The sequence below is a fragment of the Zalophus californianus genome, chromosome 7 (assembly GCF_009762305.2).
Source record: "Zalophus californianus isolate mZalCal1 chromosome 7, mZalCal1.pri.v2, whole genome shotgun sequence".
Classification (NCBI taxonomy): domain Eukaryota; kingdom Metazoa; phylum Chordata; class Mammalia; order Carnivora; family Otariidae; genus Zalophus; species Zalophus californianus.
Window position 1 is genome coordinate 111,953,548 of NC_045601.1, and position 27,370 is coordinate 111,980,917.

A 27,370-nucleotide genomic window follows, 5' to 3' on the forward strand; every position below is an offset into this window, starting at 1 on the left:
AGAAGTCTAGTTGCTAGTATTAGGGGTGTAAATAAGTTGTAAGTAAAATCCATCATCTCTTTATGGAACCAATTAAAAGACTGCTCCTGGGTACAATCAAAACTGGAGGCTCTAACTGCTAGGATAAATGAGGCAGAAGAGAGAATTACTAATAAAGAAGACCAAATGATGGAAAATAAAGAAGCTGAGAAACAGAGATAAATAACTACTGGATCACCAGGGCAGAATTCAAGAGATAAGTGATACCATAAGACAAAACAATATCAGAATAATTGGGACCCCAGAAGAAGAAGAAAGAGAGACAGGGGCAGAAGGTATATTGGAGCAAATTATAGCAGAGAACTTCCCTAATTTGGGGAAGGAAACACGCATCAAAATCCAGGAGGCACAGAGAACCCACCTCAAAATCAATAAAAATAGGTCAACACCCCGACATCTAATACTAAAACTTATGAGTCTCAGAGACAAAGAGAAAATCCTGAAAGCAGCTCAGGACAAGAGATCCGCAACCTACAAGGGTAGAAACATTAGATGGGCAGTAGACCTATCCACAGAGACCTGGCAGGCCAGAAAGGACTGGCATGATATATTCAGAGCACTAAATGAGAAAACTATGCAGCCAAGAATACTATATCCAGCTAGGCTGTCACTGAAAATAGAAATGAGAAAAATATGCAGCCAAGAATACTATATCCAGCTAGGCTGTCATTGAAAATAAAAAGCTTCCAGGACAAATAAAAACTAAAGGAATTTGCAAACACGAAACCAGCCCTACAAGAAATATTGAAAGGGGTCCTCTAAGCAAAGAGAGAGCCTAAAAGTAAGATAGACCAGAAAGGAACACAGACAATATACGGTAACAGTCACATTACGGCAATACAATGGCACTGAATTCATATCTTTCAATAGTTATCTGGAGTGTAAATGGGCTAAATGCCCCAATCAAAAGACACAGGCTATCAGATTGGATTAAAAAAAAGAAAAAAACAAGACCCATCGATATGCTGTCTGCAAGAGACTCATTTTAGACCCAAAGACACCCCCAGATTGAAATTGAGGGGGTGGAAAACCATTTACCATGCTAATGGACACCAAAAGAAGGCTGGGGTGGCAATCCTTATGTCAGACAAATTAGATTTTAAACCAAAGACTATGATAAGAGATGAGGAAGGACACTATATCCTACTTAAAGGGTCTATCCAACAAGAAGATTGAAAAATTGTAAATATCTATGCCCCTAACATAGGAGCAGCCAATTACATAAGCTTTTTGTTATATAATAACAAAAGCAAAGAAACACATCCACAACAATACAATAATATTAGGACACATTAACACCCCCTCACTGAAATGGACAGATCATCTAAGCAAAAGATCAACAAAGAAATAAAGACTTTAAATGACAAACTGGACCAAATGGACCTCACAGATATATTCAGAACATTCCATCCCAAAGCAACAGAATACATATTCTTCTCTAGTGCCCATGGAACATTCTCCAGAATAGATCACATCCTAGGTCACAAATCAGGTCTCAACCGGTACCAAAAGATTGAGATCATTCCCTGCGTATTTTTGGACCACAATGCTGTGAAACTAGACCTCAATCACAAGAGGAAAGTCAAATAGATGGAGGCTAAAGAGCATCCTACTAAAGAATGAATGGATCAACCAGGAAATTAAGAAGAATTAAACAAATTCATGGAAACCAATGAAAATGAAAACACAACTGTTCAAAATCTTTAGGATGCAGTGAAGGCAGTCCTAAGAGGAAAGTATATAGCAATATAAGGCTTTCTCAAAAAACAGGAAAGGTCTCTCTAATACACAACCTAACCCTACACCTAAAGGAGCTGGAGAAAGAACAGCAAATAAATCCTAAGCCCAGCAGGAGAACAGAAATAATAAAGATCAGAGCAGAAATCAATGAAATAGAAACCAAAAGAATGGTAGAACAGATCAACGAAACTAGGAGTTGGTTCTTTAAAAGAATTAACAAGATTGAAAAACCCCTGGCCAGACTTATCAAAAAGAAAAGAGAAATGACCCAAATAAATAAAATCATGAATGAAGGAGGACAGATCCCAACCAACACCAAAGAAATACAAACAATTATAAGAGCATATTCTGAGCAACTATATGTCAGCAAATTAGATAACCTGGAAGAAACGAATGCATTCCTAGAGATGTATCAACTACCAAAACTGAACCAGGAAGAAATAGAAAACCTGAACAGACCTATAATCACTAAGGAAATTGAATCAGTCATCAAAAATCTCCCAAAAACAAGAGCCCAGAGCCAGATGGCTTCCCAGGAGAATTCTACCAAACATTTCAAGAAGAATTAATACCTATTCTTCTGAAACTGTTCCAAAAAATAGAAATGGAAGGAAAACTTCCAAACTCGTTTTATGAGGGACCATTACCTTGATCCCCAAACCAGACAAAGACCCCATCAAAAAGGAGAATTACAGACCAATATCCGTGATGAACATGGATGCAAAAATTCTCACCAAAATACTAGCCAATAGGATCCAACAGTCCATTAAAAGGATTATTCACCACGACCAAGTGGGATTTATCCCTGGGCTGCAAGGTTGGTTCAACATCCGCAAATCAATCAATGTGATACAACACATTAATAAAAGAAAGAACAAGAATTATATGATCCTCTCAATAGATGCAGAAAAAGCATTTGACAAAGTACAGCATCCTTTCTTGATCAAAACTCTTCAGAGTATAGGGATAGAGGGTACATACCTCAATATCATAAAAGCCATCTATGAAAAACCTACAGCGAATATCATTCTCAATGGGGAAAAACTAAGAGCTTTCCCCCTGAGGTTAGGAACACAGCAGGGATGTCCACTATCACCACTGCTATTCAACATAGTACTAAAGTCCTAGCCACAGCAATCAGACAACAAAAAGAAATAAAAAGCATCCAAATCGGCAAAGAAGTCAAACTCTGTTTGCAGATGATATGATACTTTATGTGGAAAACCTAAAAGACTCCACCCCAAAACTGCTAGAACTCATACAGGAATTCAGTCAAGTAGCAGGATATAAAATCAATGCACAGAAGTCAGTGCCATTCCTATACACCAACAACAAGACAGAAGAAAGAGAAAATAAGGAGTCAGTCTCATTTACAATCGCACCCAAAACCATAAGATACCTAGGAATAAATCTAACCAAAAAAGGCAAAGAATCTGTACTCAGAAAACTATAAAATACTCATGAAAGAAATTGAGAAAGACACAAAGAAATGGAAAAATGTTCCATGCTCATGGATTGGAAGAACAAATATTGTGAAAGATGTCAATGCTACCTAGAGCAATCTACACATTCAATGAAATCCCCATCAAAATACCATCCACTTTTTTCAAAGAAATGGAACAAATCATCCTAAAATTTGTATGGAACCAGAAAAGACCCCGAATAGCCAAAGGAATGTTGAAAAAGAAAAGCAAAGCTGGTAGCATCACAATTCTGGACTTCAAGCTCTATTACAAAGCTGTAATCATCCAGACAGTATGGTACTGGCACAAAAACAGACACATAGATCAATGGAATAGAATAGAGAGCCCAGAAATGGACCCTCAACTCTACGGTCAACTAATCTTCGACAAAGCAGGAAAGAATGTCCAATGGAAAAAAGTCTCTTCAACAAATGGTGTTGGGAAAATTGGACAGCCACATGCAGAAGAGTGAAACTGGACCATTTCCTTACACCACACACAAAAATAGACTCCAAATGGTTGAAAGACCTCAACGTGAGACAGGAGTCCATCCAAATCCTAAAGGAGAACACAGGCAGCAATCTCTTCGCCCTCAGCCGCAGCAACTTCTTCCTAGAAACATAGCCAAAGGCAAGGGAAGCGAGGGCAAAAATGAACTATTGGGATTTCATCAAGATAAAAAGCTTTTGCACAGCAAAAGAAACAGTCCACAAAACCAAAAGACAACCGACAGAATGGGAGATGATATTTGCAAATGACATATCAGATAAAGGGTTAGTATCCAAAATCTATAAAGAACTTATCAAACTCAACACCTAAAGAACAAATGATCCAATCAAGAAATGGGCAGAAGACATGAACAGACATTTCTGCAAAGAAGACATCCAAATGGCCAACAGACACATGAAAAAGTGCTCAACATTGCTCGGCATGAGGAAAATCCAAATCAAAACCTCAATGAGATACCACCTCACACCAGCCAGAATGGCTAAATTTAATACGTCAGGAAATGACAGATGTTGGCGAGGATGCGGAGAAAGGGGGGGAACCCTCCTATACTGTTGGTGGGAATGCAAGCTGGTGCAGCCATTGTGGAGAACAGTATGGAGGTTCCTCAAAAAGTTGAAAAATAGAGCTACCCTACGACCCAGCAATTGCACTACTGGGTATTTACTGCAAAGATACAAATGTAGGAATCCAAAGGGGTACATACACCCTGATGTTTATAGCAGCAATGTCCACAATAGCCAAACTATGGAAAGGTCCATGATGTCCATTGATAGATGAATGGATAAAGAAGATGTGGTGTATACATAAAATGGAATATTATGCAGCCATCAAAAGTAATGAAATCTTGCCATTTGCAATGACATGGATGGAACTCTAGGGTATTATGCTGAGCAAAATAAGTCAATCAGAGAAAGACATGTATCATATGATGTCACTGATATGAGGAATTCTTAATCTCAGGAAACAAACTGAGGGTTGCTGGAGTGGTGGAGGTGGGAGGGATGGGGTGGCTGGGGGATAGACATTGGGGAGGGTGTGTGCTATGGTGAGCGCTGTGAATAGTGTAAGACTGTTGAATCACAGACCTATACCTCTGAAACAAATAATACATTATATGTTTTTTTAAAAAAAGAAAATAATATGAAGGGGAAAATGAAGGGGGGAGGAATGGAGGGGGAGATGAACCATGAGAGACTATGGACTCTGAGAAACAAACTGAGGGTTCTAGAGGGGAGGGGGGTGGGGGGATGGGTTAGCCTGGTGATTGGTATTAAAGAGGGCATGTACTGAATGGAGCGCTAGGTGTTATACGCAAACAATGAATCATGGAACAACATCAAAAACTAATGAGGTAAAGTATGGTGATTAACATAACATAATAAAATTTTAAAAATCCAAAAAAAAAAAAAAACTTAAGAGAATACCTTGAAGAAGCAGCATGGAGAAGTAGAAACAAATACAATGCATAATGCCAAATAGTGCTGGATTCAAATTCAGTCTCATGACTTATAGGTGTAGAAATACTCAATTCCAATTTTGTTTCCTAATCTTTAAAATGAGGATTGTTGTGCATACAGAATGAAAATACATGGAAAGTATGTAGTACAACGCCTACAATAAAAGGCCAGGGGTTCCCAAGATGGTGAACATCTTTAAAAACACAACTGTCTGGGCAACTCTCCTGCCTACGTGTGATTCACAAAAGAGACAACACCCAGTTAAAAGTGGGAAACACTGCCCTAACTTCTCAACACATACAGTTTCCCTGACTTCCCCTCTATCTAAAGAAAGGCTAAAAGGTACCATGCTGTACATTAGATTTCCAAAACTTCCTGATTTATACCTGGAATTCTGTATCCATTGACCAACATCTTCCCATTTCCCCCACTCCCAGCCCTGGCAACTAACATTCTACTCCGTTTCCATGAGTTTGACTTTTTTAGATTCCACATATAAGTGAGATCATACAGTATTTGTCTTTCTCCGTCTGACTTACTTCACTTAACATAACGTCCTCAAGGTCCATATATGTCACAAATGGCAGGATTTCTTATAGTTGAATAATATTCCATTATATATATATATAAATATATAAAAATATACATAATATATATTTTTATATATAATCTTTATCCACTTATCCAGTGATAGACACTTATGTTTCTTTCATATCTTGGTTATTATGAGTAATGCTGTGAAGAACATGGGAGTGCATCTTTTCAAGATCCTAATTTCATTTACTTTGGATAGATACGTGGTAGTGGAATTGCTGGATCATATGGTAGTGCTATTTTTAGCATTTTGAGGAACCTCTATGCTGTTTTCCATTGTGGCTGCATCAATTTACATTCCCACTATCAGTGCACAAGGGTTCCATCTTCTCCACATCCTCGCCAGCTCTTCTTGTCTTTTTAATGATAGCCATTCTAATAAGTGTGAGGTGTAAGGTAATATCACATTGTGGTTTTGATTTGCATTTCCCTGATTACTGATGTTGAGCATCTTTTCATGTACTCATTGATTTGGATGACTTCTTTGAGAAAACATCCATTCAGTTCCTCTGCCCATTTTTTATTGCATTTGTTGTTTTTTGTTATTGAGTTGAATGAATTCTTACCTATTTTGAACATTAATTCCTTATCTAACATACCATTTGCAAGTATTTCCTCCCATTCCATAGGTTGCCTTTTCATTTTGTTGATTATTTTTTTGTCTGTTTTTTTTTTATTTTTTTATTTTTTTGTTATGTTAATCACCATACATTACATCATTAGTTTTGATGTAGTGTTCCATGATTCATTGTTTGTGCATAACACCCAGTGCTCCACAGAGCACTGGGCAGAATGTGCCCTCTTTAATACCCATCACCAGGCTAACCCATCCCCCCAGCCCCCTCCCCTGTTGATTATTTCTTTTGCTGTACAGAAGCTTTTTAGTTTGATGTAGTCGCACTTACTTATTTTTGCTTCTGTTGCTTGTATGTTTGGTGTCATATCCAAAAAATCATTCCTAAAACCAATGTCATGGAGATTTCCCCCTGTGTTTTCTTCCAGGAGTTTTATGGTTTTAGGTCTTACATTTAAGTTTTTAATCCATTCGATGTTAATTTTTGTAAGCAATATAAGATAGGGATCTAATTTTATTCTTTTGCATGTGATTATCCAGTTTTCCCAATACATTTACTGGGGAGACTATATTCTTCCCTCACTGAATATTCTTGGCTCCCATGTCAATTTTTTGGACCATATATGCAAGGATTTCTTTCTAGGCTCTTGTTTCTGTCCAATTGGTATATATGTCTATTTTTATGCCAGTACCATACAGTTTTGGTTACTATAGCCTTGCAGTATAGCTTGAAATCAGGAAGTGCAATGTCTCTAGCTTTGTTCTCCCTTCTCAGGATTGTTTTCGCTAGTGGGGGTCTTTTGTGGTTCCATACACATTTTAGGATTTTTTTCCATTATTGAAAAAAATGCCATTGGAATTTTGATAGGGTTGCATTGAATTTATAGATGGCTTTGGGTAGTAAGGAAATTTTAACAATAGTCATTCATCCAATCCATGAACATGGGATATCTTTCCATTTATTTTTGTTTTCTTCATTTTCTCTCATCAAAGTCTTATGGCTTTCAGGGTACAGAGCTTTCATTTCCTTGAATAAATTTATTCCTGAGTATTTTATTTTTTTATGATATTGTAAATGAGATTGTTTTCCTTAATTCTTTTCAAATGTTTTGTTGTCAGTCCACAGAAATGCAACTAATTTCTGTATGTAATTTTGTATCCTGCAACTTTACTGAATTTGTTTATTAGTTCTAAGAGTTTTTGGTGGATTTTTCAGAGTTTTCCATATACAATATCATATCATCTATAAACAGAAACAATTTTACTTCTTCCTTTCCAATTTGAATGCCTTTTATTTTTTTATTGTTTGCTCTAGCTAGGACCTCCAGTACTATGTTGAATAAAATTGGCAAAAGTGGGCACTCTTGTCTTGTTCCTGATCTTAGAGAAAAAGCCTTCAGTTTTTACTCTTGAGTATGATGTTAGCTATGGGCTTGTCATATATGGCTTTTTTTATGTTGAAGTACATTCCTTCTGTACTCAAGTTGTTGAGAGTTTTTATCATGAGAGGATGTTATATTTTATCAAATGATTTTTCTGTATCTATTGAAATGATCATATAATTTTTTCTTTTATTTTATTAATTCTGTATATCACATGTATTTATTTGCATATGTTGAACCATCTTTGCATCCCAGGAATAATTCCCATTTGGTCAGGTGTATGATCCTTTCAATATGCTGTTGAATTTGGTTTGCTTGTATTTGTTGAAAATTTTTGCATCTACATTCATCAAGGATGTTGACCTGTAATTTTCTTTTCTTGTAGTGCTTTGATATCAGGATAATGCTGGTTGGGCACTCTCTCTTGCTCACTTCTGGATCATTCACCCTAAGGGAAGCAAGTTACCCTATTGAAAGGCTCATGTGCTATGCAACTAGGGCCTTCCAACAACCATGTGAGTGAGCTTAGAAGTGGACCCTCCAGCTGTCAGCCTCCACTACAGTGAGACCACATTCCTAGCTAACAGTTTTGTCTGCAACTTCATGAGAGACCATGAGGTAGAGGCACTCAAGCTATGCTATGCCTGGATTCTTGACCTACAGGAACTGTGATGTAGTAAATGCTTATTTCTTTAAGTCAGTCAGTCTGGGGTAATTTGTTATGCATCAATGAATTAATTAATTAAACTCACAAATGAGATTATACTTATGATAATATCAATATCAGGTTTAAATGAGTTTTTAATTCATGATGGCTATATAACAGGAAAGTATATCTTTTAAATAACTTGTCTGCAGTATATATTTCCCAATACACATATATTATAAAGCTACTTTAAAATGAGTTATTTTTCAAACTACACTTTAAAAAGCATACTTACTAGGTCATAGTTATATAAAGGTTGACATACTTTTTCTAGAGTGTACAAATATCTGACATTATCCTTTGATTCATTTGCTGTATCTGTTATTCTTGCATCCAAATCACGCCAATTCTAAGAAAAAATGTATAAGAATACCATGAAACATCCAAATATATCACTGTACTTAATTTTAATCAAGAAATTCAAGCTAGCTTCCCTAAAGTAGTTGATACTAAAATGTGAATGACATATCTTTTTCTTATATAATTTAAGACTTAATGTTATTATAAATACTTTAAATGACTTACTACAACTGAAGGCTCATTCTGTTTGTAATTAACATCCTGTCTGTAGGCTTAAACTGGACTTGCTTCTATCTGGAGCCACTTTTCTAGCTTACTTATTTGTGACATTATATTACTTTGGGTCTTTGAGGATAGGATATACATACAGATAGAAAGATACAGATAGATAGATCTTTTTTAAGGAAGAATACAGCAAAAGAAAACAACCTAGAATCAAACCAAGCTGTGTAATAGTGGACAGGAGATGTATACTGACAGCACATTTTTGCTTTTGACTTTCTATGTAGTTCTTTACCTCCCTGAGCCTCTATTGATTCACACTTTCAAAAACAAATTAAAAGTAAATGGCAATCACCCCATAGGAGTATTGCCAAAATTGGTGTGAAAATATTGAGAAATGGGGGCGCCTGGGTGCCTCAGTCAGTTAAGCATCTGCCTTCAGCTCAGGTCATGATCCCAGGGTCCTGGGATGGAGTCCCACATCGGGCTCCCTGCTCCGCGGGAAGCCTGCTTCTGCCTCTCCCACTCCCCCTGCTTGTGTTTCCTCTCTCGCTATCTCTCTCTCTCTGTCAAATAAATAAATAAAATCTTTTTTTAAAATATTGATAAATACATCTTTATTTCTATACTTCCTTTTCTTTTTTGGGAAATAATAGTGGAATATAAGAAAGCCTTACTCAAAGTTTAACACTTCTAAGTATATGGTTTCAGTAATTGATGTGAAGAAGCAGTTCAAGAAGGATAATTTTCCAGTTGGTTGTTCAGAAACATAACAAACTTTAAAATAAAAGGCCTTTTACCTTCAACAGTTTGGAGTGTGCAACATTAAGCACATTTATGACAGCCTTACAAGTTGGCCCTTTAATCTGTTCAATGATGTAATTGAATTTGGCTGACATGCGTTTCCAGTGTTCCAATTCGGTGAGTGGACCTGAGTCATCAGCTTCTTTTCTCATCTGCTCACTCTCAATAAGTACCTGCAATCAAAAGAACTCAGAGACTATGGAAATATTACTTTCTTCTTTGGTAAAACCTCATTATTTGCATCTTTTCAAAGGAAGCTTATAAATAAATAACTTTCAACACTGAATAATATTAAAAACTCTTAGAAAACTGAGAACAAAAGGGAACTTCTTTAACATGATAAATAGTATCTACCAAAAATCCAAAGCAAACTCATACCTAAGGATGAAATTTTAGAAAATATCACTTTAAAACCAAGGACAACACAAGTTTGCCACTAACACTGCCCACTTCTATTCAACCTGGTAACGGAGGTCTCCAAACAAGAAAAGTAGAGTAAAGGCATAAGAATTGGAAATGAAAAAACAAAAATGGCATAATCAAAGATGATATGGTTGGTCACATTTTTAAAATTCAAGAATATCTAAAGATAAACTTTTACACTTAGTAAAAGTGGATAATTCAGTAAGGTTACTGCATGTATTCATAAACATCAGTAGCATTTCTCTACAAGCCATCTAGCAATCTGAAAATGTAATTTCTAAAAAAAGAGCATTTGGTATAACAAATAACAACAATGATAATATATCTAGAGATTAGCAAAGGATGTGCAATATCTTTGCGAATAAAATTAGAAAACTTAATTTCAGCATACAAAAGAAAACCTAAAAAAAAATGGAGAGATGCCATGTTCATGGATGGAAAAATTCAACCATATAAAGATGACAATTTTCTCTAAATTAATGTATACATTCAATGAAAACCAGTCAAAATCTCAATAGGGTTTTTTGTGATACTTGACAAACTAGTCTTAAAATTAATTTGGAAGAACAATTAACCAGAAATAATCAATGCAATTTTGAAGAAAAATACAGAAAGGGACTTGCCAGGGCAAATATTGATTTAGTAAAAAACGACAGAAATGAAAGCAGTATTACATGAGTGCAAAACCCAAATAAGTACACCAGTGGGATAGACAGTGGGATTTGAAATCTGATATATTACAGAAGTGATATTAAAAGTGTGTTAGGAAACAATGGGCTAAAACTCTGGAAAGAGCCCAGATGCCCATCAACAGATGAATGGATAAAGAAGGTGTGATACACACACACACACACACACACACACACTATGCAGCCATCAAAAAAGAAATCTTATCACTTGCAATGACGTAGATGGAACTCGAGGGTACTATGCTAAGCGAAATAAATCAATCAGAGAAAGGCAATTATCATATGATCTCACTCATGTGGAATTTAAGAAACAAAACAGGATCATAGGGAAAGGGTGGGGAAAATAAAACAAGACAAAATCAGAGAGGTAGACAAAGCATAAGAGACTCTTTAAAAAAAAAGATTTTATTTATTCACTTGACAGAGAGAGAGAGGTAGAGGCAGAGGGAGAAGCAGGCTCCCCAGTGAGTAGGGACCCGATGTGGGGCTCAATCCCAGGACCCTGGGATCATGACCTGAGCTGAAGGCAGACGCTTAACTGATTGAGCCACCTAGATACCCCAAGAGACTCTTAATCACAGGACACAAACTGAGGGTAGCTGGAGGGGAGGGGTATAAGGATGGGGTAACTGAGTGATGGACATTAAGGAGGACACGTGATGTAATGAGCACTGGGTATTATATAAGACTGATGAATCACTGAACTCTACCTCTGAAATTAATAATACACTAAATATTAATTCATTTAATTTAAATAAAAATTGTTTTTAAAAAGTAAACAATGGGCTATTAACTAAACAGCTTATTTTGGGGACAATTGGCTAACTATATGGAAAAAGACAAAATTAGATTCCTACCCTACATACACACACACACACACACACACACACACACACACACACACACACAAATCCAGATGAATTAAAAACCTAAATGTTAAAAACAACACGGCAAAGCTTTTAAAGAAAATATAGGAGATAAAGGAAAAGCATGCAACTAAATATCATAATTGTCAGGGAAATTGTTACCACCAGGGGAAAGAAAAGGGAGTTGAAACTGGGAAGAGGGCTGTATGGAGATTGTAAGGTGCTAGTAATGCTGCTTCTTAATTTGTGCAAAAAGTTACATGAAGGTTTGTTTTACAATAATTTGTTTCTTTTATTGTATTCATTTCTTTTTTTTAAAGATTTTTATTTATTTATTTGAGAGAGAATGAGAGATAGAGAGCACGAGAGGGAAGAGGGTCAGAGGGAGAAGTAGACTCCCCGCTGAGCAGGGAGCCCGATGTGGGACTCGATCCCGGGACTCCAGGATCATGACCTGAGCCGAAGGCAGTCGCTTAACCAACTGAGCCACCCAGGCGCCCTATTGTATTCATTTCTGTAGGTTTCACTATTTAAAATAAATAAATAACTTAAGAGAATATCTTCATAATACTAAACAAGGGTTTCTTAAATAAAATACAAAAAGCACAAAGTTCCTAGACACTGGAGGTAACTAAGTTGAAGCTGGATTACAATTTGTAACTAATAAATTTACACTAGAATGTAAAACTTCCACTTGACTAAAGACACCATACCAAATTAAGATGTAGGACACAATGCGGACCAACAGAGGATTAACATCTGGGAAATATTATTTAAACTCCAACATTTCAGTAAGATATCATGGAGCAATCTGAACTAAAACTAAGTAAAGGATGTGAACAAGCAACTCAACAAAGAAGAAACCTAAATAGCCATTGAACATGCTCAACCTCAGTATAAGTCAGAGGAATGCAAAATAAGATATCATTTCACACCCAACATCCTGGCAAAGATTAAAAATCTAACAATCCCAAGTGTAACAAAAGATTTGAAGAAATGGGAACTCTCATATGCTTCTGTAAAAATAAAATAAGTTAATATAACCACTACTTGGAGGGCTTTGTAATATCCAATAAAGATCTATATACTATTGCTCTCAGCAACTCCACTGAGAAATCTGGGATATGTGCAAAGGAGATCTGAATACAGGTATTCATTGAATGTGTATTATTATTGTTTGTAATAGCCAAAAAAAAAGAAGAAGAAGAAGAAGAAAGAAAAGAAACAACTGTCTTTCTGAGGGAATGGATGAATAAACCTCTTTACCTCCTTAAACACAGAATATTAGACATGATTTAAATGTGTCTTTAAGGTGTGAAAATTTATATAGCAAACTGATTTCTTTATAGAGGAATACCAGACAGTAGTAATTTACCTGTACCAGTGTAGATGAAAGAGAACGCTAAATGAAAAAAAAAACCTGTAAAATGATATTTAATGGTGTTATGCCATTTGTGTAAAGATTTTAATCACAAAAATATATTCTGTATTTATGTATAATGTATATATAATTTATTTTTATATATAATTTAAAGCTTATAAATATGCAAATGCAATAAAAGTGTGAAACTTTCAGGGGAATGAGAGAAGACAATATCATCAGGACAGTGGTAATATAGAGGGTGGGAAAAGGGATGGGTTGGAGGCTACTGTGAAAATAAAACAGATCCGAAGCAAATGTGGCAAACAGTATCTGTTTAATCTCAAGAGTCATTGTTTCAGGAGTCATTGTTATATTATTTTCTGTACTTTTTATGTTTATAATGTTACATTATTTATTTATTTATTTATTTTTAAGTAGGTTCCACACCCAGCATGGAGCCCAGTCATGGGGCTTGAATTCACAAACCTGAGTTCAAGACCTAAGCTTAGACCAAGAGTTGGACCCTTAACTGACTGAGCCACCCAGGCACCCCATAACTTGACATAATTTAAAATTGTGATGGAACGTTTTAAGAATACAAAGAGGTAAAATACAGAGTTGATTTTTCAGACCTACAAAGGTTCTTCCTTTAATCCAAGAAATAATTATTTGCTTTTAATTTTAACCATGGTATATGGAACTCTTTCCTAATCATCTCACAATCTTCCCCATCTCCTTAAATAGGGGATACTAGACATAGTTTCAAGTTTTCTTAAATGACTGGAAGTCTAAATAGCTTGAATCACTGAATTAAGGAATGAAAATGGACCTTAAAAATTAACTAAATCAAACAACCCTTTTGATGTTTAATTTCTGTTACAACAGTATTCATAGATAGTAATCAGCCTCAAAGTGGATACTTTCAGGAATGCAGCACATTCCAATTTTTTTGTGTGGAGAGGATTTTGTGAAAAAGTTATCCTGATTTCAAAATTAAAAATCTCTCTCCTTATAACCATCATACTCTGGTCTTACTTCTGCCATTTAGGGCCATACAGTGCAAGTTTAACTTGACATGAAATCCCATCAAATATTTGAAGATATCATGATACTCCCAAGTCCCCCTTTTTTTTTCCCTAGGTCAAATATCTTCATATACTTTCCTTAAATGACACGGCTCATATCCTTGGCCTATTTTTCTCTCTATTGCCCATTTATTAATGATTTATAGAAGTTCTTTATATATTATGGATACTAACTCTTTGTTATTTTTGCTGATAATATTTTCTCCCAGAAGGTCATTTATTTTTTAGGGTTTTTTTTAAAGATTTTATTTATTTATTTGAGAGAGAGTGAGAGTGAGAAAGAGCACAAGTTGGGGGTGGGGAGAGGGAGAAGCAGGCTCTCCACTGAGCAGGGAGCCCGACATGAGGCTCAATCCCACGACCTGGGTATCATGACAGGAGCCAAAGGCAGATGCTTTAACTGACTGAGCCACCCAGGTGCCCCTTTTTTAGTTTTGCTCATGGTAATTTTTGCCATATGGAAGTTACTACATTTTTTTTACATACTCAAATAATGTCAGTTTTTTTCTTTCATGGCTTCTGGGTTCTGTATCTTAAGAACATATTAATATAGTCCTATGTTGTGTTCTGGCTCATTTATAGGTTTCATTTTACTTTTCACCTTACTTATTTAAGGTTGCATTTGTTCACTCAAAAGCATCTTCGAGATTCATCCATGTTGTTACATGTATCTGTTTTTTAAGTTTTAGCTTTCATATTTATGTCTACAATCCATCTTGATTAATTTTTGTGAATGACAAGAGGTCAAGGTCAAGATTTAGGTTTATTTTTTTTAATTTATTTATTTTTTGGTCAAAGTTTATTTTAGACGTCACAGTTCAGATTTTTATTTTAGATTAAAGATCTTTCCTATTTCTTGCATTGATTCTCCTTAATTGGAGCCGTCTGCTACAATTGCCCAACTTGATTTTCTTATTTCAAGTTGCTAAATCTCAAGCTATTTTCTTTTGTTTGCTCATTTTTATGAAAGAAAATCTGTATTGATTGATCATAATAGTTGGAGAGGAGCTCCTCAGCCATTGTGTAGGACAGAGCCTGACTTCTGCAATGGGTTACAACTCCCCCTTCCTCCAGTGACATAGTAGGTGAGTACAGAAGTCCTGTGGTGCTCAATTACCCACTTCAATTTCCTAGTGACACCTGGAACAAATTCTGTGGCCAGCACTCCAGGCCCCACTGGAGTTTCCAAAGTCCTCCAATTTTTCCATTCCAACTGCACCTCCTTTCTTCTAACATAATTCTAAGAGAGGTAAAATTGAAAATGTCCTAACTCGTGCTTGGTCAAGATTTTTTTACCTTAGTCTTCACTGAACTGAAGATTTTCTTCTCTAGTTCCATTGTCCTGTGCTCATGAACTAGAGATTTGTGAGTTGGCTCCTAGTGTCCCCTTTCAGTTTAGAGCAATTACATAGTACCTGATTTGGGGCAGTATGTATAGTGTAAGTTGGCACCTCTCAGAATGTTGACATATGCCCCATTCCTTTTGCAGCTTTTCCTACTGCCAGAGAAAAATTTGATCAATGCCGTATTGACATGATGAGCCTACTTTGAACCTCTTGGTCAACACAGACAATTCCGTTGATCAACCAAGAGCTATTTATTTAGTGTCTAGCACCGTGACTATAGTCACTTCACTGTACCCTCTTCCTTTCTCTCATGAAGAGTATAAACAATATATAAAATATTGGGAGATGAATGCTAGCTACTCCTAATTCTTCATTTTTCCATTCTCAACCCATATTGTTATGGTTCCTCCTCCAAAGTGAGAAATAATTAAAAGTGATTTTCAGTGCCCACAGAGAACAACAATTTTGCACTAGAGTCAAGAATAGGCTAAGTTTCATAACAGAATCTGGAAGACTCCTCTTCCCCTTACTTTTAGGGACAAAATGCAATGGCTAGGACACAGATGAGAACTATGACTCATATCTGATGTAATTACTTGAGTTAGCTCACCTGTTCAATCTGTTTATACCATGTCATCAGCACCTCCTCTAGCTGACGAACAGTTTCTGAATTGCTAGCTGCAGCTGTCACTTCTTCAAATGTATGCAGTTTGGAAAAATCGATATTGTCTACCTTCTTTAACATAACTGTTCCCTCAATACTTACTCTAGCACCTATGAGGGAAGAAACAATATTGAGAAGAGATGTTTAATGTCAAGGTGTGTTTTCAAGCTATAATTACTCAAATGTTAAAGATCAAATACTTTATAGAAATATAATATAAATTTCTCACTAGATTGTGACTTGATAATTTTTAATAATATTATTATTTTAATAATATAAAATTATATAATTTTAAAAGAGCTAATAATAAAGTGATATTTTAAAATGTGGTGAAATTTTTCATTAATAATATAGGAAAAGAATCTTCCTGCTATAATGGAAGAAAAAAAAACATATCGTACTCCTGCAAAGATCCCTGGAAATGAGAGGATCTAATGATTTGATTTCTTACCTCTACAACTCATTACTTTGATTAGCACTTTCTTTTAAGATGGAATGTTTTTTCCTCTAATGCTTATCTTTAATAACATATCTTATAGGAACACCTGGGTGGCTCAGTTGGTTAAGCATCTGCCTTCAGCTCAGGTCATGATCCCACGGCCTTGGGATAGAGCCCCACATCTGGCTCCTTGCTCAGCGGGGAGTCTGCTTCTCCCTCTGCCCCTCCCCCTGCTTGTGGGCTTGCATGTGCTCTCTCTTTCTCTCAAATAAATAAATAAAATCTTAAAAAATAACATATAGTTAATTTGCTCATTTTTAGTAATTTACTAAGAATTAAATTTTATACTTACCATCTAAAAATGAAAGGTATCTGTTGATGGTTTCCGTGAAAATGTGTTTTTCAGATTCTCCTTGCTTGGACTGGTTTAGAGCACCCCAATTATTTGTTGCAAGAATAGCTGGTAGGAATACACTTGACAGCATATTCTTAATCCCATTTAGGATTCCTGTTGATGCATCCAGTACAGTAAATAGCACTTCCTGAAAGGGTGGTATTCAAAAGTGATTTTATATGCTAATCCCATTAACGAACTGAAAACCATAACCTATTTCACACTACAACAAGCATAGACAATACTTTTATATACTACTAGGAAAGCATAAGTGGTCATGAAAATGAGAGTTTTAAAATCAACGAATTTATATTCTGCCCCCATTCTAACCATTCACATATATGTTGATGAAGGCAACACTTTCCCCAGTGCTTTAGTTTCTACCTAGGGAAGGAGACATGGCCTGGAGCCTATACAATATGAAGGAAATGAAACTGAGCTTTCTGAATAAATTTCATAGTGGAAAGTTGCTTTATTCATGGAAATGGGACTAGAAAAACTCCATCGGGATAGGGAAAGAGCACTGACAGTAGCCCAGTATTTTAAGTGGAAAAAATGATCAATCTCAAGAAATCAAAAGCACAGAAATCAGAAGTCCAGCATCTATGAGTGTGACATCTCAATTCATACAATTAAAGTGACATGGAAATCTCAAGCCAAGAAATTAAGATAAAAAACCTTGCCCAAAGCCACTAAAAAATTTTTTTAACTGTGAGTGCATTTAACTCACAGAAGAATACAACAGCTACTAATCCAGTTTGATGCCACTGCCTTGATTTGTGCTAAGGTGTCCCAGTCTTTCTGTTGCCTCTGCACCATTAGTCAAATGTCAACACAGTAAAAAGGACAAATATGTTAGTATTATGATAAAAATGCATTTTGACCTTGCAGATTCCATGAAAGAGTCTCGGAGACCATGCTGAGGATCACTGGTATACTGTATGTTCAACCGTGATTGTATTTACACAGTTATAATGATATAAACAAACATCTAGCTAAGGAAAATAGAATATAACTACATTAAAAGAATGAAGGGATGGAAAATGGCAGGAGGGGCTGAGGACAAAAAAGGGCTACATCCTTATCTTCCATAGGGAAGAGTCAATACATAATGTCTAACCTAGCAAAGGAGCAATCAGAGCCTATTATTTGGAGATATGGAGGCAAATGAAAGAACCTGCTAAGAGTTAAAGGCTGTTTCTGGAGAGTGAGATAGAAGTCAGTTTTCATAACAAGGCTTACAGAATTTCTTCCTTTTTTAAAACTGCATATAACTGTGAGAAAAATAAAAACTCAATGATAAAAAAGAACACGTTGTCACAGAAAAGCTGAAGGGAGAATTCGTGAAATGGAAGATAGACTGAGAAAACAAATCTACACATGTGGAGACATCATGGCAAAACAGTTTCAAAAACAAAGAGCAAAAACAGAAAGAAAAGACAGATCATCTGTGAAGTACACTTACAGAAGAGGTTTCATCAGCCAACAGAGATATCAGATTGGAATATCTACAAGGAGTTAGAGGGAAATAACTCCCAGCCTAGAATCCAAAACCAAGCTAAACCACCTCTCTTAAAGCAATCTTTTGTCATAAACAGAAAAGGAGAACAATTAGGTTGGATCTCAGTTACATTTCCTGTTGTAAAAAGGAAGACTTTTGTTTATTAAGACTCTTTAAAATAATAGAGAACTAGTATTTGTTGAGGGACTACTATGTTAGGCAACATAAGAATTGGCTGATATTATCATTTAGTCTCACCACAATGCTGTAAGGTGGGTATGGCTATTCCCAATTTAAGAATGTAAAAACCTAAGTCATAGAAAAGAAAAGCAAGTTGTCAAGGAACACTCCACTGGTCAGTGGTGAGGCTAGGAGGCAAATTTGGGTCTATCTGAGTAAAACTGCTGTTTTTCCCAATCTATCAAGTTTCCTTCCTGGGACTAAGTAAGCAATATCTAGGTCAATTCTCTCTTCTTTCTGAAACTATCAAAGAGTTTAAATATTAAGTAAAGAAGAGGTTAAATAAAGTAACTAATACTCAAAACTGTGTGACCAACATTAAATTCACTCCCAGTGAATGGAAAGATGGAAGTTATTTGCACACCTTCTAGAAGAAATGGAATTTTCATGAATTTTAAAAGCAGTATCTAAAGGATAAATATCACCAAGCTCTATTATAGTAATTTCTCAGTTTCTTTGAATACATAAATACATTATCTTTCCTGGAACTCAGTTCAGTTCTATTTGTAGAAAGGAGAGAAAGCAAAGAAAATGTGTGACGATGATGATACATTCAATGTTTAACTATAAGCTGGTGATGTCAATACATGGTGGAATAAGATGTCCTTTGTTTGTGTCCCCTAACAAAAACCAGGAATTTGGTTTGTATCCATGGACAAAAGTGGCTTTGTGGGAGCTGTGGGAACCAGCACCATATGCCAAGGAACACAGGAGGAGTTTTCCCCACCATGAATCAGAGAACAGGCACACAGACCTCAGTCCAGGTGTGGAACCTGCAGTGGGTGTGTACCAACCCTAACCCCTCTTGGACACTGTCTAGGAGCCCCTAGAAAGCACTCTTAGTCACCCACAGACAAGAGAGCCCTTGTGGAAGTCCAGATTTCCAGAAAAGAAGTTCCAGCACACAGTTGGAGTAAAAAACAAAATATACATATATATATGAGTTTGGGTGCACTGGATAAGGTAAGAGGAGCAGCTTGACTTTATCCACATCACCCTTCCCCCAAGGCAGCATAGTTTAGGACCAAGAGAGATCTTCTCAGCCTATCATTTCTCCTGCAGGGGAAAGTAAAAGCATCCAGCTTCCCCAGCTGTGTAGGATGCTGCCAAAGAGGCTCATTTCTCTCCCACCCCATCCAGAGTACTGAATCATGATCTGCATGGCTGGAAGCACGAGGCAGAAAGAAGTGGAGAGAGGAGGAGAAAAGATTCTTGCAAGGCATTAAAGGGAAGCAGACTAACTGCATCACAGATTCCATCAAGAAGCCCACCACTGAGAGCTCAGCATGGCTACTGGGAATATCTGGCTCATGGATTCCCCCAACTGGCCTAGGGGCACCCCCAGCTCTCAGCATGCCTCAGCCACATATGTCCCCTATGCTGTGGCTGGTTCCCTGTGCATGCTCCTGATGGCAGCAGGGAGAACAAGCTTTGGCAGATGGCTAGTGAGTACATGAAAAAAGCCAGCCCAAAGCTATTGGCCAGGGGGAGATCACAAACATGAGCTTTCGCATCATCTTTGGGAAAATGAAAGGGAGGCTCTCCGCCTGGTGCACTGCAGGATTGAGAGAAGGCATACAAGCTCAAGAATTCAGCCACAAAAGGGAGAAAGAAGTGTAGAGCAGGTTTACCCATAGAAGGTCTGAGGGAGCCTCAGAATCACCAGTGGGGCTGAGGGAAGGCATTTCTCTACCAAAGATAATAAAGACTGGCAGAGGTAACTATTACCTCAAACACAAAGACAGCAATGCAAAATTTAAGGAACATGAAAAATAAAGGAAATAATACCACCAAAGGATCACAATTAATTCTCTAGTAACCAACCACAAAGACATGGAAATTTGCAATTTACCTGAAAAAGAATTCAACATGGCTGTTTTAAGGGAACTCAATGAGTACAAGAAAACACAGAAAGATAATTCAATAAAATCAGAAAAACAATACATGAACAAAATGAAAAGTTTAATAGAGATAGAAATCACAGAAAAAGAGCCTCTGGAGCTGAGGAATACAAAAAAATGAAAAAATGCAACAGTGATCAACAACAGAATGGATCAAGCAGAGGAAAGAATCTGTGAGATAGAAGACAGGAACTTTGAGTTGATCCTGTCAGAGCACAACAAAGGAAAAAGAGTGACAGAAACTTAAACCTGTGTGAACTAGGATATCATCAAAAGCACCAATCACAAATTATTGGAGTTCCAGAAAAAGAAGAGAGGGGAAGGAGGGCAGAAAGCATATTTAAAGAAATGGTGACTGAAAACTGCTCAAATCTGGGAGGAGATTTGGATATCCAAGTTCATGAAGCTCATATGTCACCAAACAAAATCAACTTAAAGAGATAATTTCCAAGACACATGGTAATAAAATTGTCAAAACTCAAAGACAATGAGAAAATCTTGAAAGTAGTAAGAGAAAAGAAGCTTATAACTTACAAGGGAACCAAACCCTGAAAGTTACCAACAGATTTCTTAGCAGAAACCTGGCAGGCCAGGAATGTGTGTAATGATATATTCAAAGTGCTAAAAGAAAAAAAAAATGCCAACCAAGAATACTCTATCTGGCAAATTACCCTACAGCAATGAAGGAGAGATAAAGATTTTCCTAGACAAACAAAAGCTGAAGTAATTCATCACCAGTAGACCTGCCTTATAAGAAATGCTGAAAGGAGTTCTTCAAGCCAAAATGAAAGAACACTAATTACTGACATGAACACATATGAAAATATACAGTACACTAAAAAAGGTAAGTATGTAGACAAAGTCAGAATACTCAAATACTGTAATATGAGTGGTATTAACCACATAGCTCTAGTATAAAAGTTAAAGAATGAGAATGATAAAAATAACTATAGCTACAAAATTTGTTAATGAATACACAGTTAAAAAGAAACACATTGTGACATCAAAAACATAAAAAGGAAGAGCAAAAGTGTAGAGTTTTTATATGCAATTAAAGTTACTTGTTATCAGCATAAAATAAACTGTTATATCTATAATATTTTATGTAAGCCTTGTGGTAACAACAAAGCAAAAATCTAGGGTAGATTCACAAAAAATTAAAAAGGAAAGGAACAGAGCATACCACATGGAAAAATATCAATTTACAAAGGTAAGTAGAAACAGAGGGGAACAGAAAAAATGGAAGTACAGAACAACCAGGGAGCAATCAATAATATAGCACTAGTAAGTCCTTACATAGCAATAATTATTCTAAATGCAAATGCATTGAATTCACCAATCAAAAGACACAGAGTAGCTGGATGGATACAAAAAGCAAGACCCAACTATATGCTGCCTACAAGAGACTGACTGACTGGCAGCTTTAAGGATACACATAGGCTCAAAGTGAAAAGAGAACCTATATATTCCATGCAAATGGAAATGAAAAGGAAGCAGAGGTAGCCATACTTATATCAGGCAAAATAGACTTTAAGCCAAAACAGTAACAAGACACAAAGAAGGTTATTATACAGTGATACAGAGGTCACTTTATCAATAAGATAAAGCAATCATAAATATATATGTACCCAACATCAGAGCATCTAAATATTTTAACCAAATACTGGCAGATCTGAAGGGAGAAACAGACAATACAACTTTCAACAGTGGATAGTCCATCCATACAGAAAATAAATAAGGAAATGTTGCATTTGAACTGTAATTTAGACCAAATGGACCTAATATACATGTACAGAACATTCCACCCAATAGCAGAAATATATACATTCTTTCTAATTGCACATGGAACATTTCCAGGAAAGATCCTATGGTAGGTCACAAAACAGCAAATTTAAGATGATGGAAATCATACCAAATATTTTTTTTTCCAATCACAATGGTATGAAACTAAAAATCAGTAATAGGAGAAAAGCTAGAAAATTCACAAATATGTGAAAACTAACGCTCTTGCACAACCAGTGGGTCAAAGAAGAAATCTAAAAGGAAATAAAAAATATCTCGAAACAAATGAAAATGGAAACAGAACATACCAAAACCTCTAGGATTTGGGATGCAGCAAAAGCAGTTCTAAGAGGGAAGTTTAGAGCAATAAATGCCTAAGAAAAAAGAACAATATTAAACAACCTAAGTTTACACCTCAAGGAACCTGAAAAAGAACTAAGCCCAAAGTTAGCAGAAGAAAGGAAATAACAAAGATAAAAGCAGAAAAAAATGAAATGGAGACCAGAAAAACAACAGAAATGATCAACAAAAATAAAGCTGTTTTGTGGAAAGATAACAAAATTGACAAATTGTTAGCTAGACTAAGAAAAAAAGAGAAGACTCAAATAAATAAAATCAGAAATAAAAGAGGAGACATTAGTACCACAGAAATGCAAAGGATCATAAGAAACAACTAAGAACGTGGTGCCTGGGTGGCTCAGTGGTTAAGCATCTGCCTTTGGCTCAGGTCATGATCCCAGGGTCCAGGGATCGAGCCCCACATCAGGCTTCCTGCTCAGCTGGAAACCTGCTTCTCCCTCTCCCACTAACCCTGTTGTGTTCCCTCTCTCATTGTGTATCTCTCTGTCAAATAAATAAGATCTTTAAAAAAACTATTTAAAAAGAAAGAAACAACTATGAACAATTATATTCACACTAATTGGACAACCTAGAAGAAATGGATTAATTCCTAGAAAAATACCACCTACAAAGACTGAATCATGAAGAACTAGAAAATCTGAACAGACCAATACCCAGTAAAGAGATTGAATCAGTAATGTAAAACCTCCCAACAGGGGTGCCTAGGTGGCTCAGTCGGTTAAGCATCCAACCTGTGATTTCGGGTCAGGTCATGATCTCATGGGTGGTGAGATGGAGCCCCATGTTGGGCTCCATGCTCAGTGGGGGCTCTGCTTGAGATTCTCTCTTTCCCTCTTCCTCTGCCCCCCCCTTCCACTCATACTCAAGTGCTCTCTCTCTCTAAAATAAGTAAATAAATAAAACTATAAAAATTCCCAACAAAGAAAAAAGTTCAGTACCAGATGGTTTCATTGGTAAATTCTACCAAACAACATCAATCCTTCTAAAACTCTTCCCAAAAAATGAAGAAGGGAGAACATTCAAACTCATTTTACAAGGCCAGAATTACCCTGATACTAAAGCCAGAGAAGGACACTATAAGAAAATTACCAACAGACCAATACCCCTAAAAAATACAGGTGCAAAAATGTTCAACAAAATACTACCAAACCAATTCAACAGCACACTAAAAGCATCATACATCATGATCAGGTGGGATTTATCCCTGGGATGTAAAGATGGTTCAACATATGCAAATCAATAAATGTGATACACCACATTATCAAAATGAAGGATAAAAAACATAATTGAGGGAGGAGCAAGATGGCAGAGGAGTAGGAGACCTAAATTTCGCCTGGTCCCAGGAATTCAGCTGGATAGGGATCAAACCATTCTGAACACCTACAAACTCCACAGGAGATCAAAGAAAAGAAGAGCAGCAACTCTCTGAATAGAAAAGCGACCACTTTCTGGAAGGTAGGACGTGTGGAGAAGTGAATCCGAGGCGATATTCAGGAAGATAGATGGCAGGGGAGGGGGGCCTCCGTCAGCCGCTACCGGCAAGTGATAGAGCCGCAGAGCACAAAATCGGAACTATTAGAAGTCGGCTCTGCTGAGGGACATCACTCCAGTGGCTAAGCAGGGGGTGGAATCCTTGCTGGGACAGTGTGGTCTCGGGGCCCTCGGGGTCAAAGAAAGACCGGGGGTGCCTGAGTGTGGCAGAGCTCCCAGGTATCAGAGAGGGGAAGCCGGCTGCTGAAATGGAGCCGAGGCATGGGCTCTCAGCTCGGGGTTGCCATAAACCATTGTCCGTGGCACAGTCAGGCCACTGACCTTCCAGCAGGGACCCAACAAGCAGCAGATCTGGGGAGACTCCCCTTCCTCCCCTGGGAGGAGCAGCGCGGGAGCACACCACAGGGATCTGCTGGGTTTGGAGACTCCACACCGAGTCCGGTGACAGAGATAGAAACATTCAGTCACAGGCCGGGTGAGCACAGAGTGCGGCCGGAGACTGGGGAGATGGGAGTGACTGACTGCTTTTCTCTGGGGGCGCACTGAGGAGTGGGGCCCCGAGGTCTCAACTCCTCTGGGGTAGAGATTGGGCAGCCACCATTTTCACTCTCATCCTCCAAAGCTGTACGGAAAGCTTGCAGGGAACAAAAGCTAGGTAGAGCAAACCCCAGCAGGTTACTTAGCCCGGACCCAGCAAGGGCGGGTCAATTCCGCTTCCAGCAAAGACATTTGGGAACCACGGCAACAGGCCCCTCCCCCAGAAGATCAGCAAGAACACCCTGCCAAGACCAAGTTTAACGATCAGTGAGAACTGCAGAACTCCAGCACTAGGGGAACACAGCACATAGAATTCATGGCTTTTTTCCCATGATTCTTTAGTTTTTCAAAGCTAATTTTTAAATTTTTTATTTTTCTATTTTTTTGGTTGAATTTTTCTTCTTTCCTTTTTCAACCAACATCTTATCAATTCCTTTTTTAAAATCTTTTTTAATTTTCACTTCTACAGTCATATTCTATCTCTTCATTGTATTTAACCTTATTTTTTGTTATATGTAAGTTTTTCTTTCTTTAAAATTTCAGGATACAGTTTCTTCTAACAGACCAAAATATACCCTAAATCTAGTGTATGACATTGTCCTAGTCTCCTGCCTGATCATATTCTTTTTTTTCTTTTAATTTTTTTCATTCTTTTTTTCACCAACTTCTTAGCTTATTATTCCTTTTTTTAATCTTTTTTAATTTTCATCGTTAAGGTCATATTCCATCCCTTCATTATATTTACCATTATTTTTTGTATATATATGTTATTCTTTCTTTAAAATTTTGGGAGGCAATTTCTTCTAACAGAACAAAATACACCCAAAATCTGGTGTGTGGCTCTATTCTATTAACCAGCCTGATCATATTCTTTTTTTTTTTTTAATTCCCTTTCTTTTCCCCCGTTTTCAGGTCTCTTCTATTTGTTTAGTGTATATTTTTCTGGGGTTGTTGTTACCCTTTTACCATTTTGTTCTCTCATTCATCTATTCTCCTCTGGACAAAATGAGAAGACGGAAAAACTCACCTCAAAAAAAAAGAACAAGAGGCAGTACCAACTGCCAGGGACCTAATCAGTACAGACATTAGTAAGATGTTGGAACTAGAATTCAGAATCACGATTATAAAGATACTACCTGGGCTTGAAAAAAGCATAGAATATACTAGAGAATCCCTTTCTGGAGAAATAAAATAACTAAAATCTAACCACCTTGAAATCAAAAAGGCTATTAATGAGGTAAAATCAAAAATGGAGGCTCTAACTCCTAGGATAAATGAGGCAGAAGAGAGAATTAGTGATATAGAAGACCAAATGATGGAGAATAAAGAAGCTGAGAAAAAGAGAGATAAACAACTACTGGATCACAAGGGGAGTGTTCGAGAGATAAGTGATACCAAAAAGCAAAACAACATTAGAATAATTGGGATTCCAGAAGAAGAAGAAAGAGAGGGGCAGAAGGTATATTAGAGCAAATTATAGCAGAGAACTTCCCTAATTTGGGGAGGGAAATAGGCATCAAAATCCAGGAGGCACAGAGAACCCACCTCAAAATCAATAAAAATAGGTCAACACCCCGACATCTAATAGTAAAACTCACGAGTCTCAGAGACAAAGAGAAAATCCTGAAAGCAGCTCAGGACAAGAGATCGGTAACCTACAATGGTAGAAACATTAGACTGGCAGCAGACCTATCCACAGAGACCTGGCAGGCCAGAAAGGACTGGCATGATATATTCAGAGCACTAAATGAGAAAACTATGCAGCCAAGAATACTATATCCAGCTAGGCTGTCATTGAAAATAGAAGGAGAGATAAAAAGCTCACAGGACAAACAAAAACTAAAGGAATTTGCAAACACCAAACCAGTCCTACAAGAAATATTGAAAGGGGTCCTCTAAGCAAAGAGAGAGCCTAAAAGCAACATAGACCAGAAAGGAACACAGACTATATACAGTAACAGTTACCTTACAGGCAATACAATGGCACTAAATTGATATCTTTCAATAGTTACCCTGAACGTAAATGGGCTAAATGCCCCAATCAAAAGCACAGGGTATCAGATTGGATAAAAAAAAAAAAAAACAAGACCCATCAATATGCTGTCTGCAAGAGACTCATTTTAGACCCAAAGACACCCCCAGATTTAAAGTGAGGGGGTGGAAAACCATTTACCATGCTAATGGACACCAAAAGAAGGCTGGGGTGGCAATCCTTATATCACACAAATTAGATTTTAAACCAAAGACTATAATAAGAGATGAGGAAGGACATTATATCCAACTTAAAGGTCTATCCAACAAGAAGATCTAACAATGGTAAATATCTATGCCCCTAACATGGGAGCAGTCAATTATATAAGCCAATTAATAACAAAATCAAAGAAACACATCAACAATAATACAATAATAGTAGGGAATTTGAACATTGTCCTTGCTGAAACGGATAGATCATCTAAACAAAAGATCAACAAGGAAATAAAGGTTTTAAATCACACACT

General features: G+C 36.9%; 1 protein-coding gene across 1 annotated transcript in view; it reads right to left on the bottom strand.

Moving 5' to 3' along the window:
• Positions 1–27,370, bottom strand: part of DNAH8 (dynein axonemal heavy chain 8) — a 417,769-nt gene that overhangs the window by 356,761 nt on the left and 33,638 nt on the right. Inside the window, exons 6-9 of the mRNA XM_027603620.2 lie at positions 17,019–17,208; positions 16,174–16,337; positions 9,788–9,964; positions 8,701–8,814 (exon numbers count right to left, since the gene is read on the bottom strand). Coding sequence (XP_027459421.2) covers positions 8,701–8,814; positions 9,788–9,964; positions 16,174–16,337; positions 17,019–17,208 — 645 coding nt within the window. The remainder of the gene's footprint in view (positions 1–8,700; positions 8,815–9,787; positions 9,965–16,173; positions 16,338–17,018; positions 17,209–27,370) is intronic.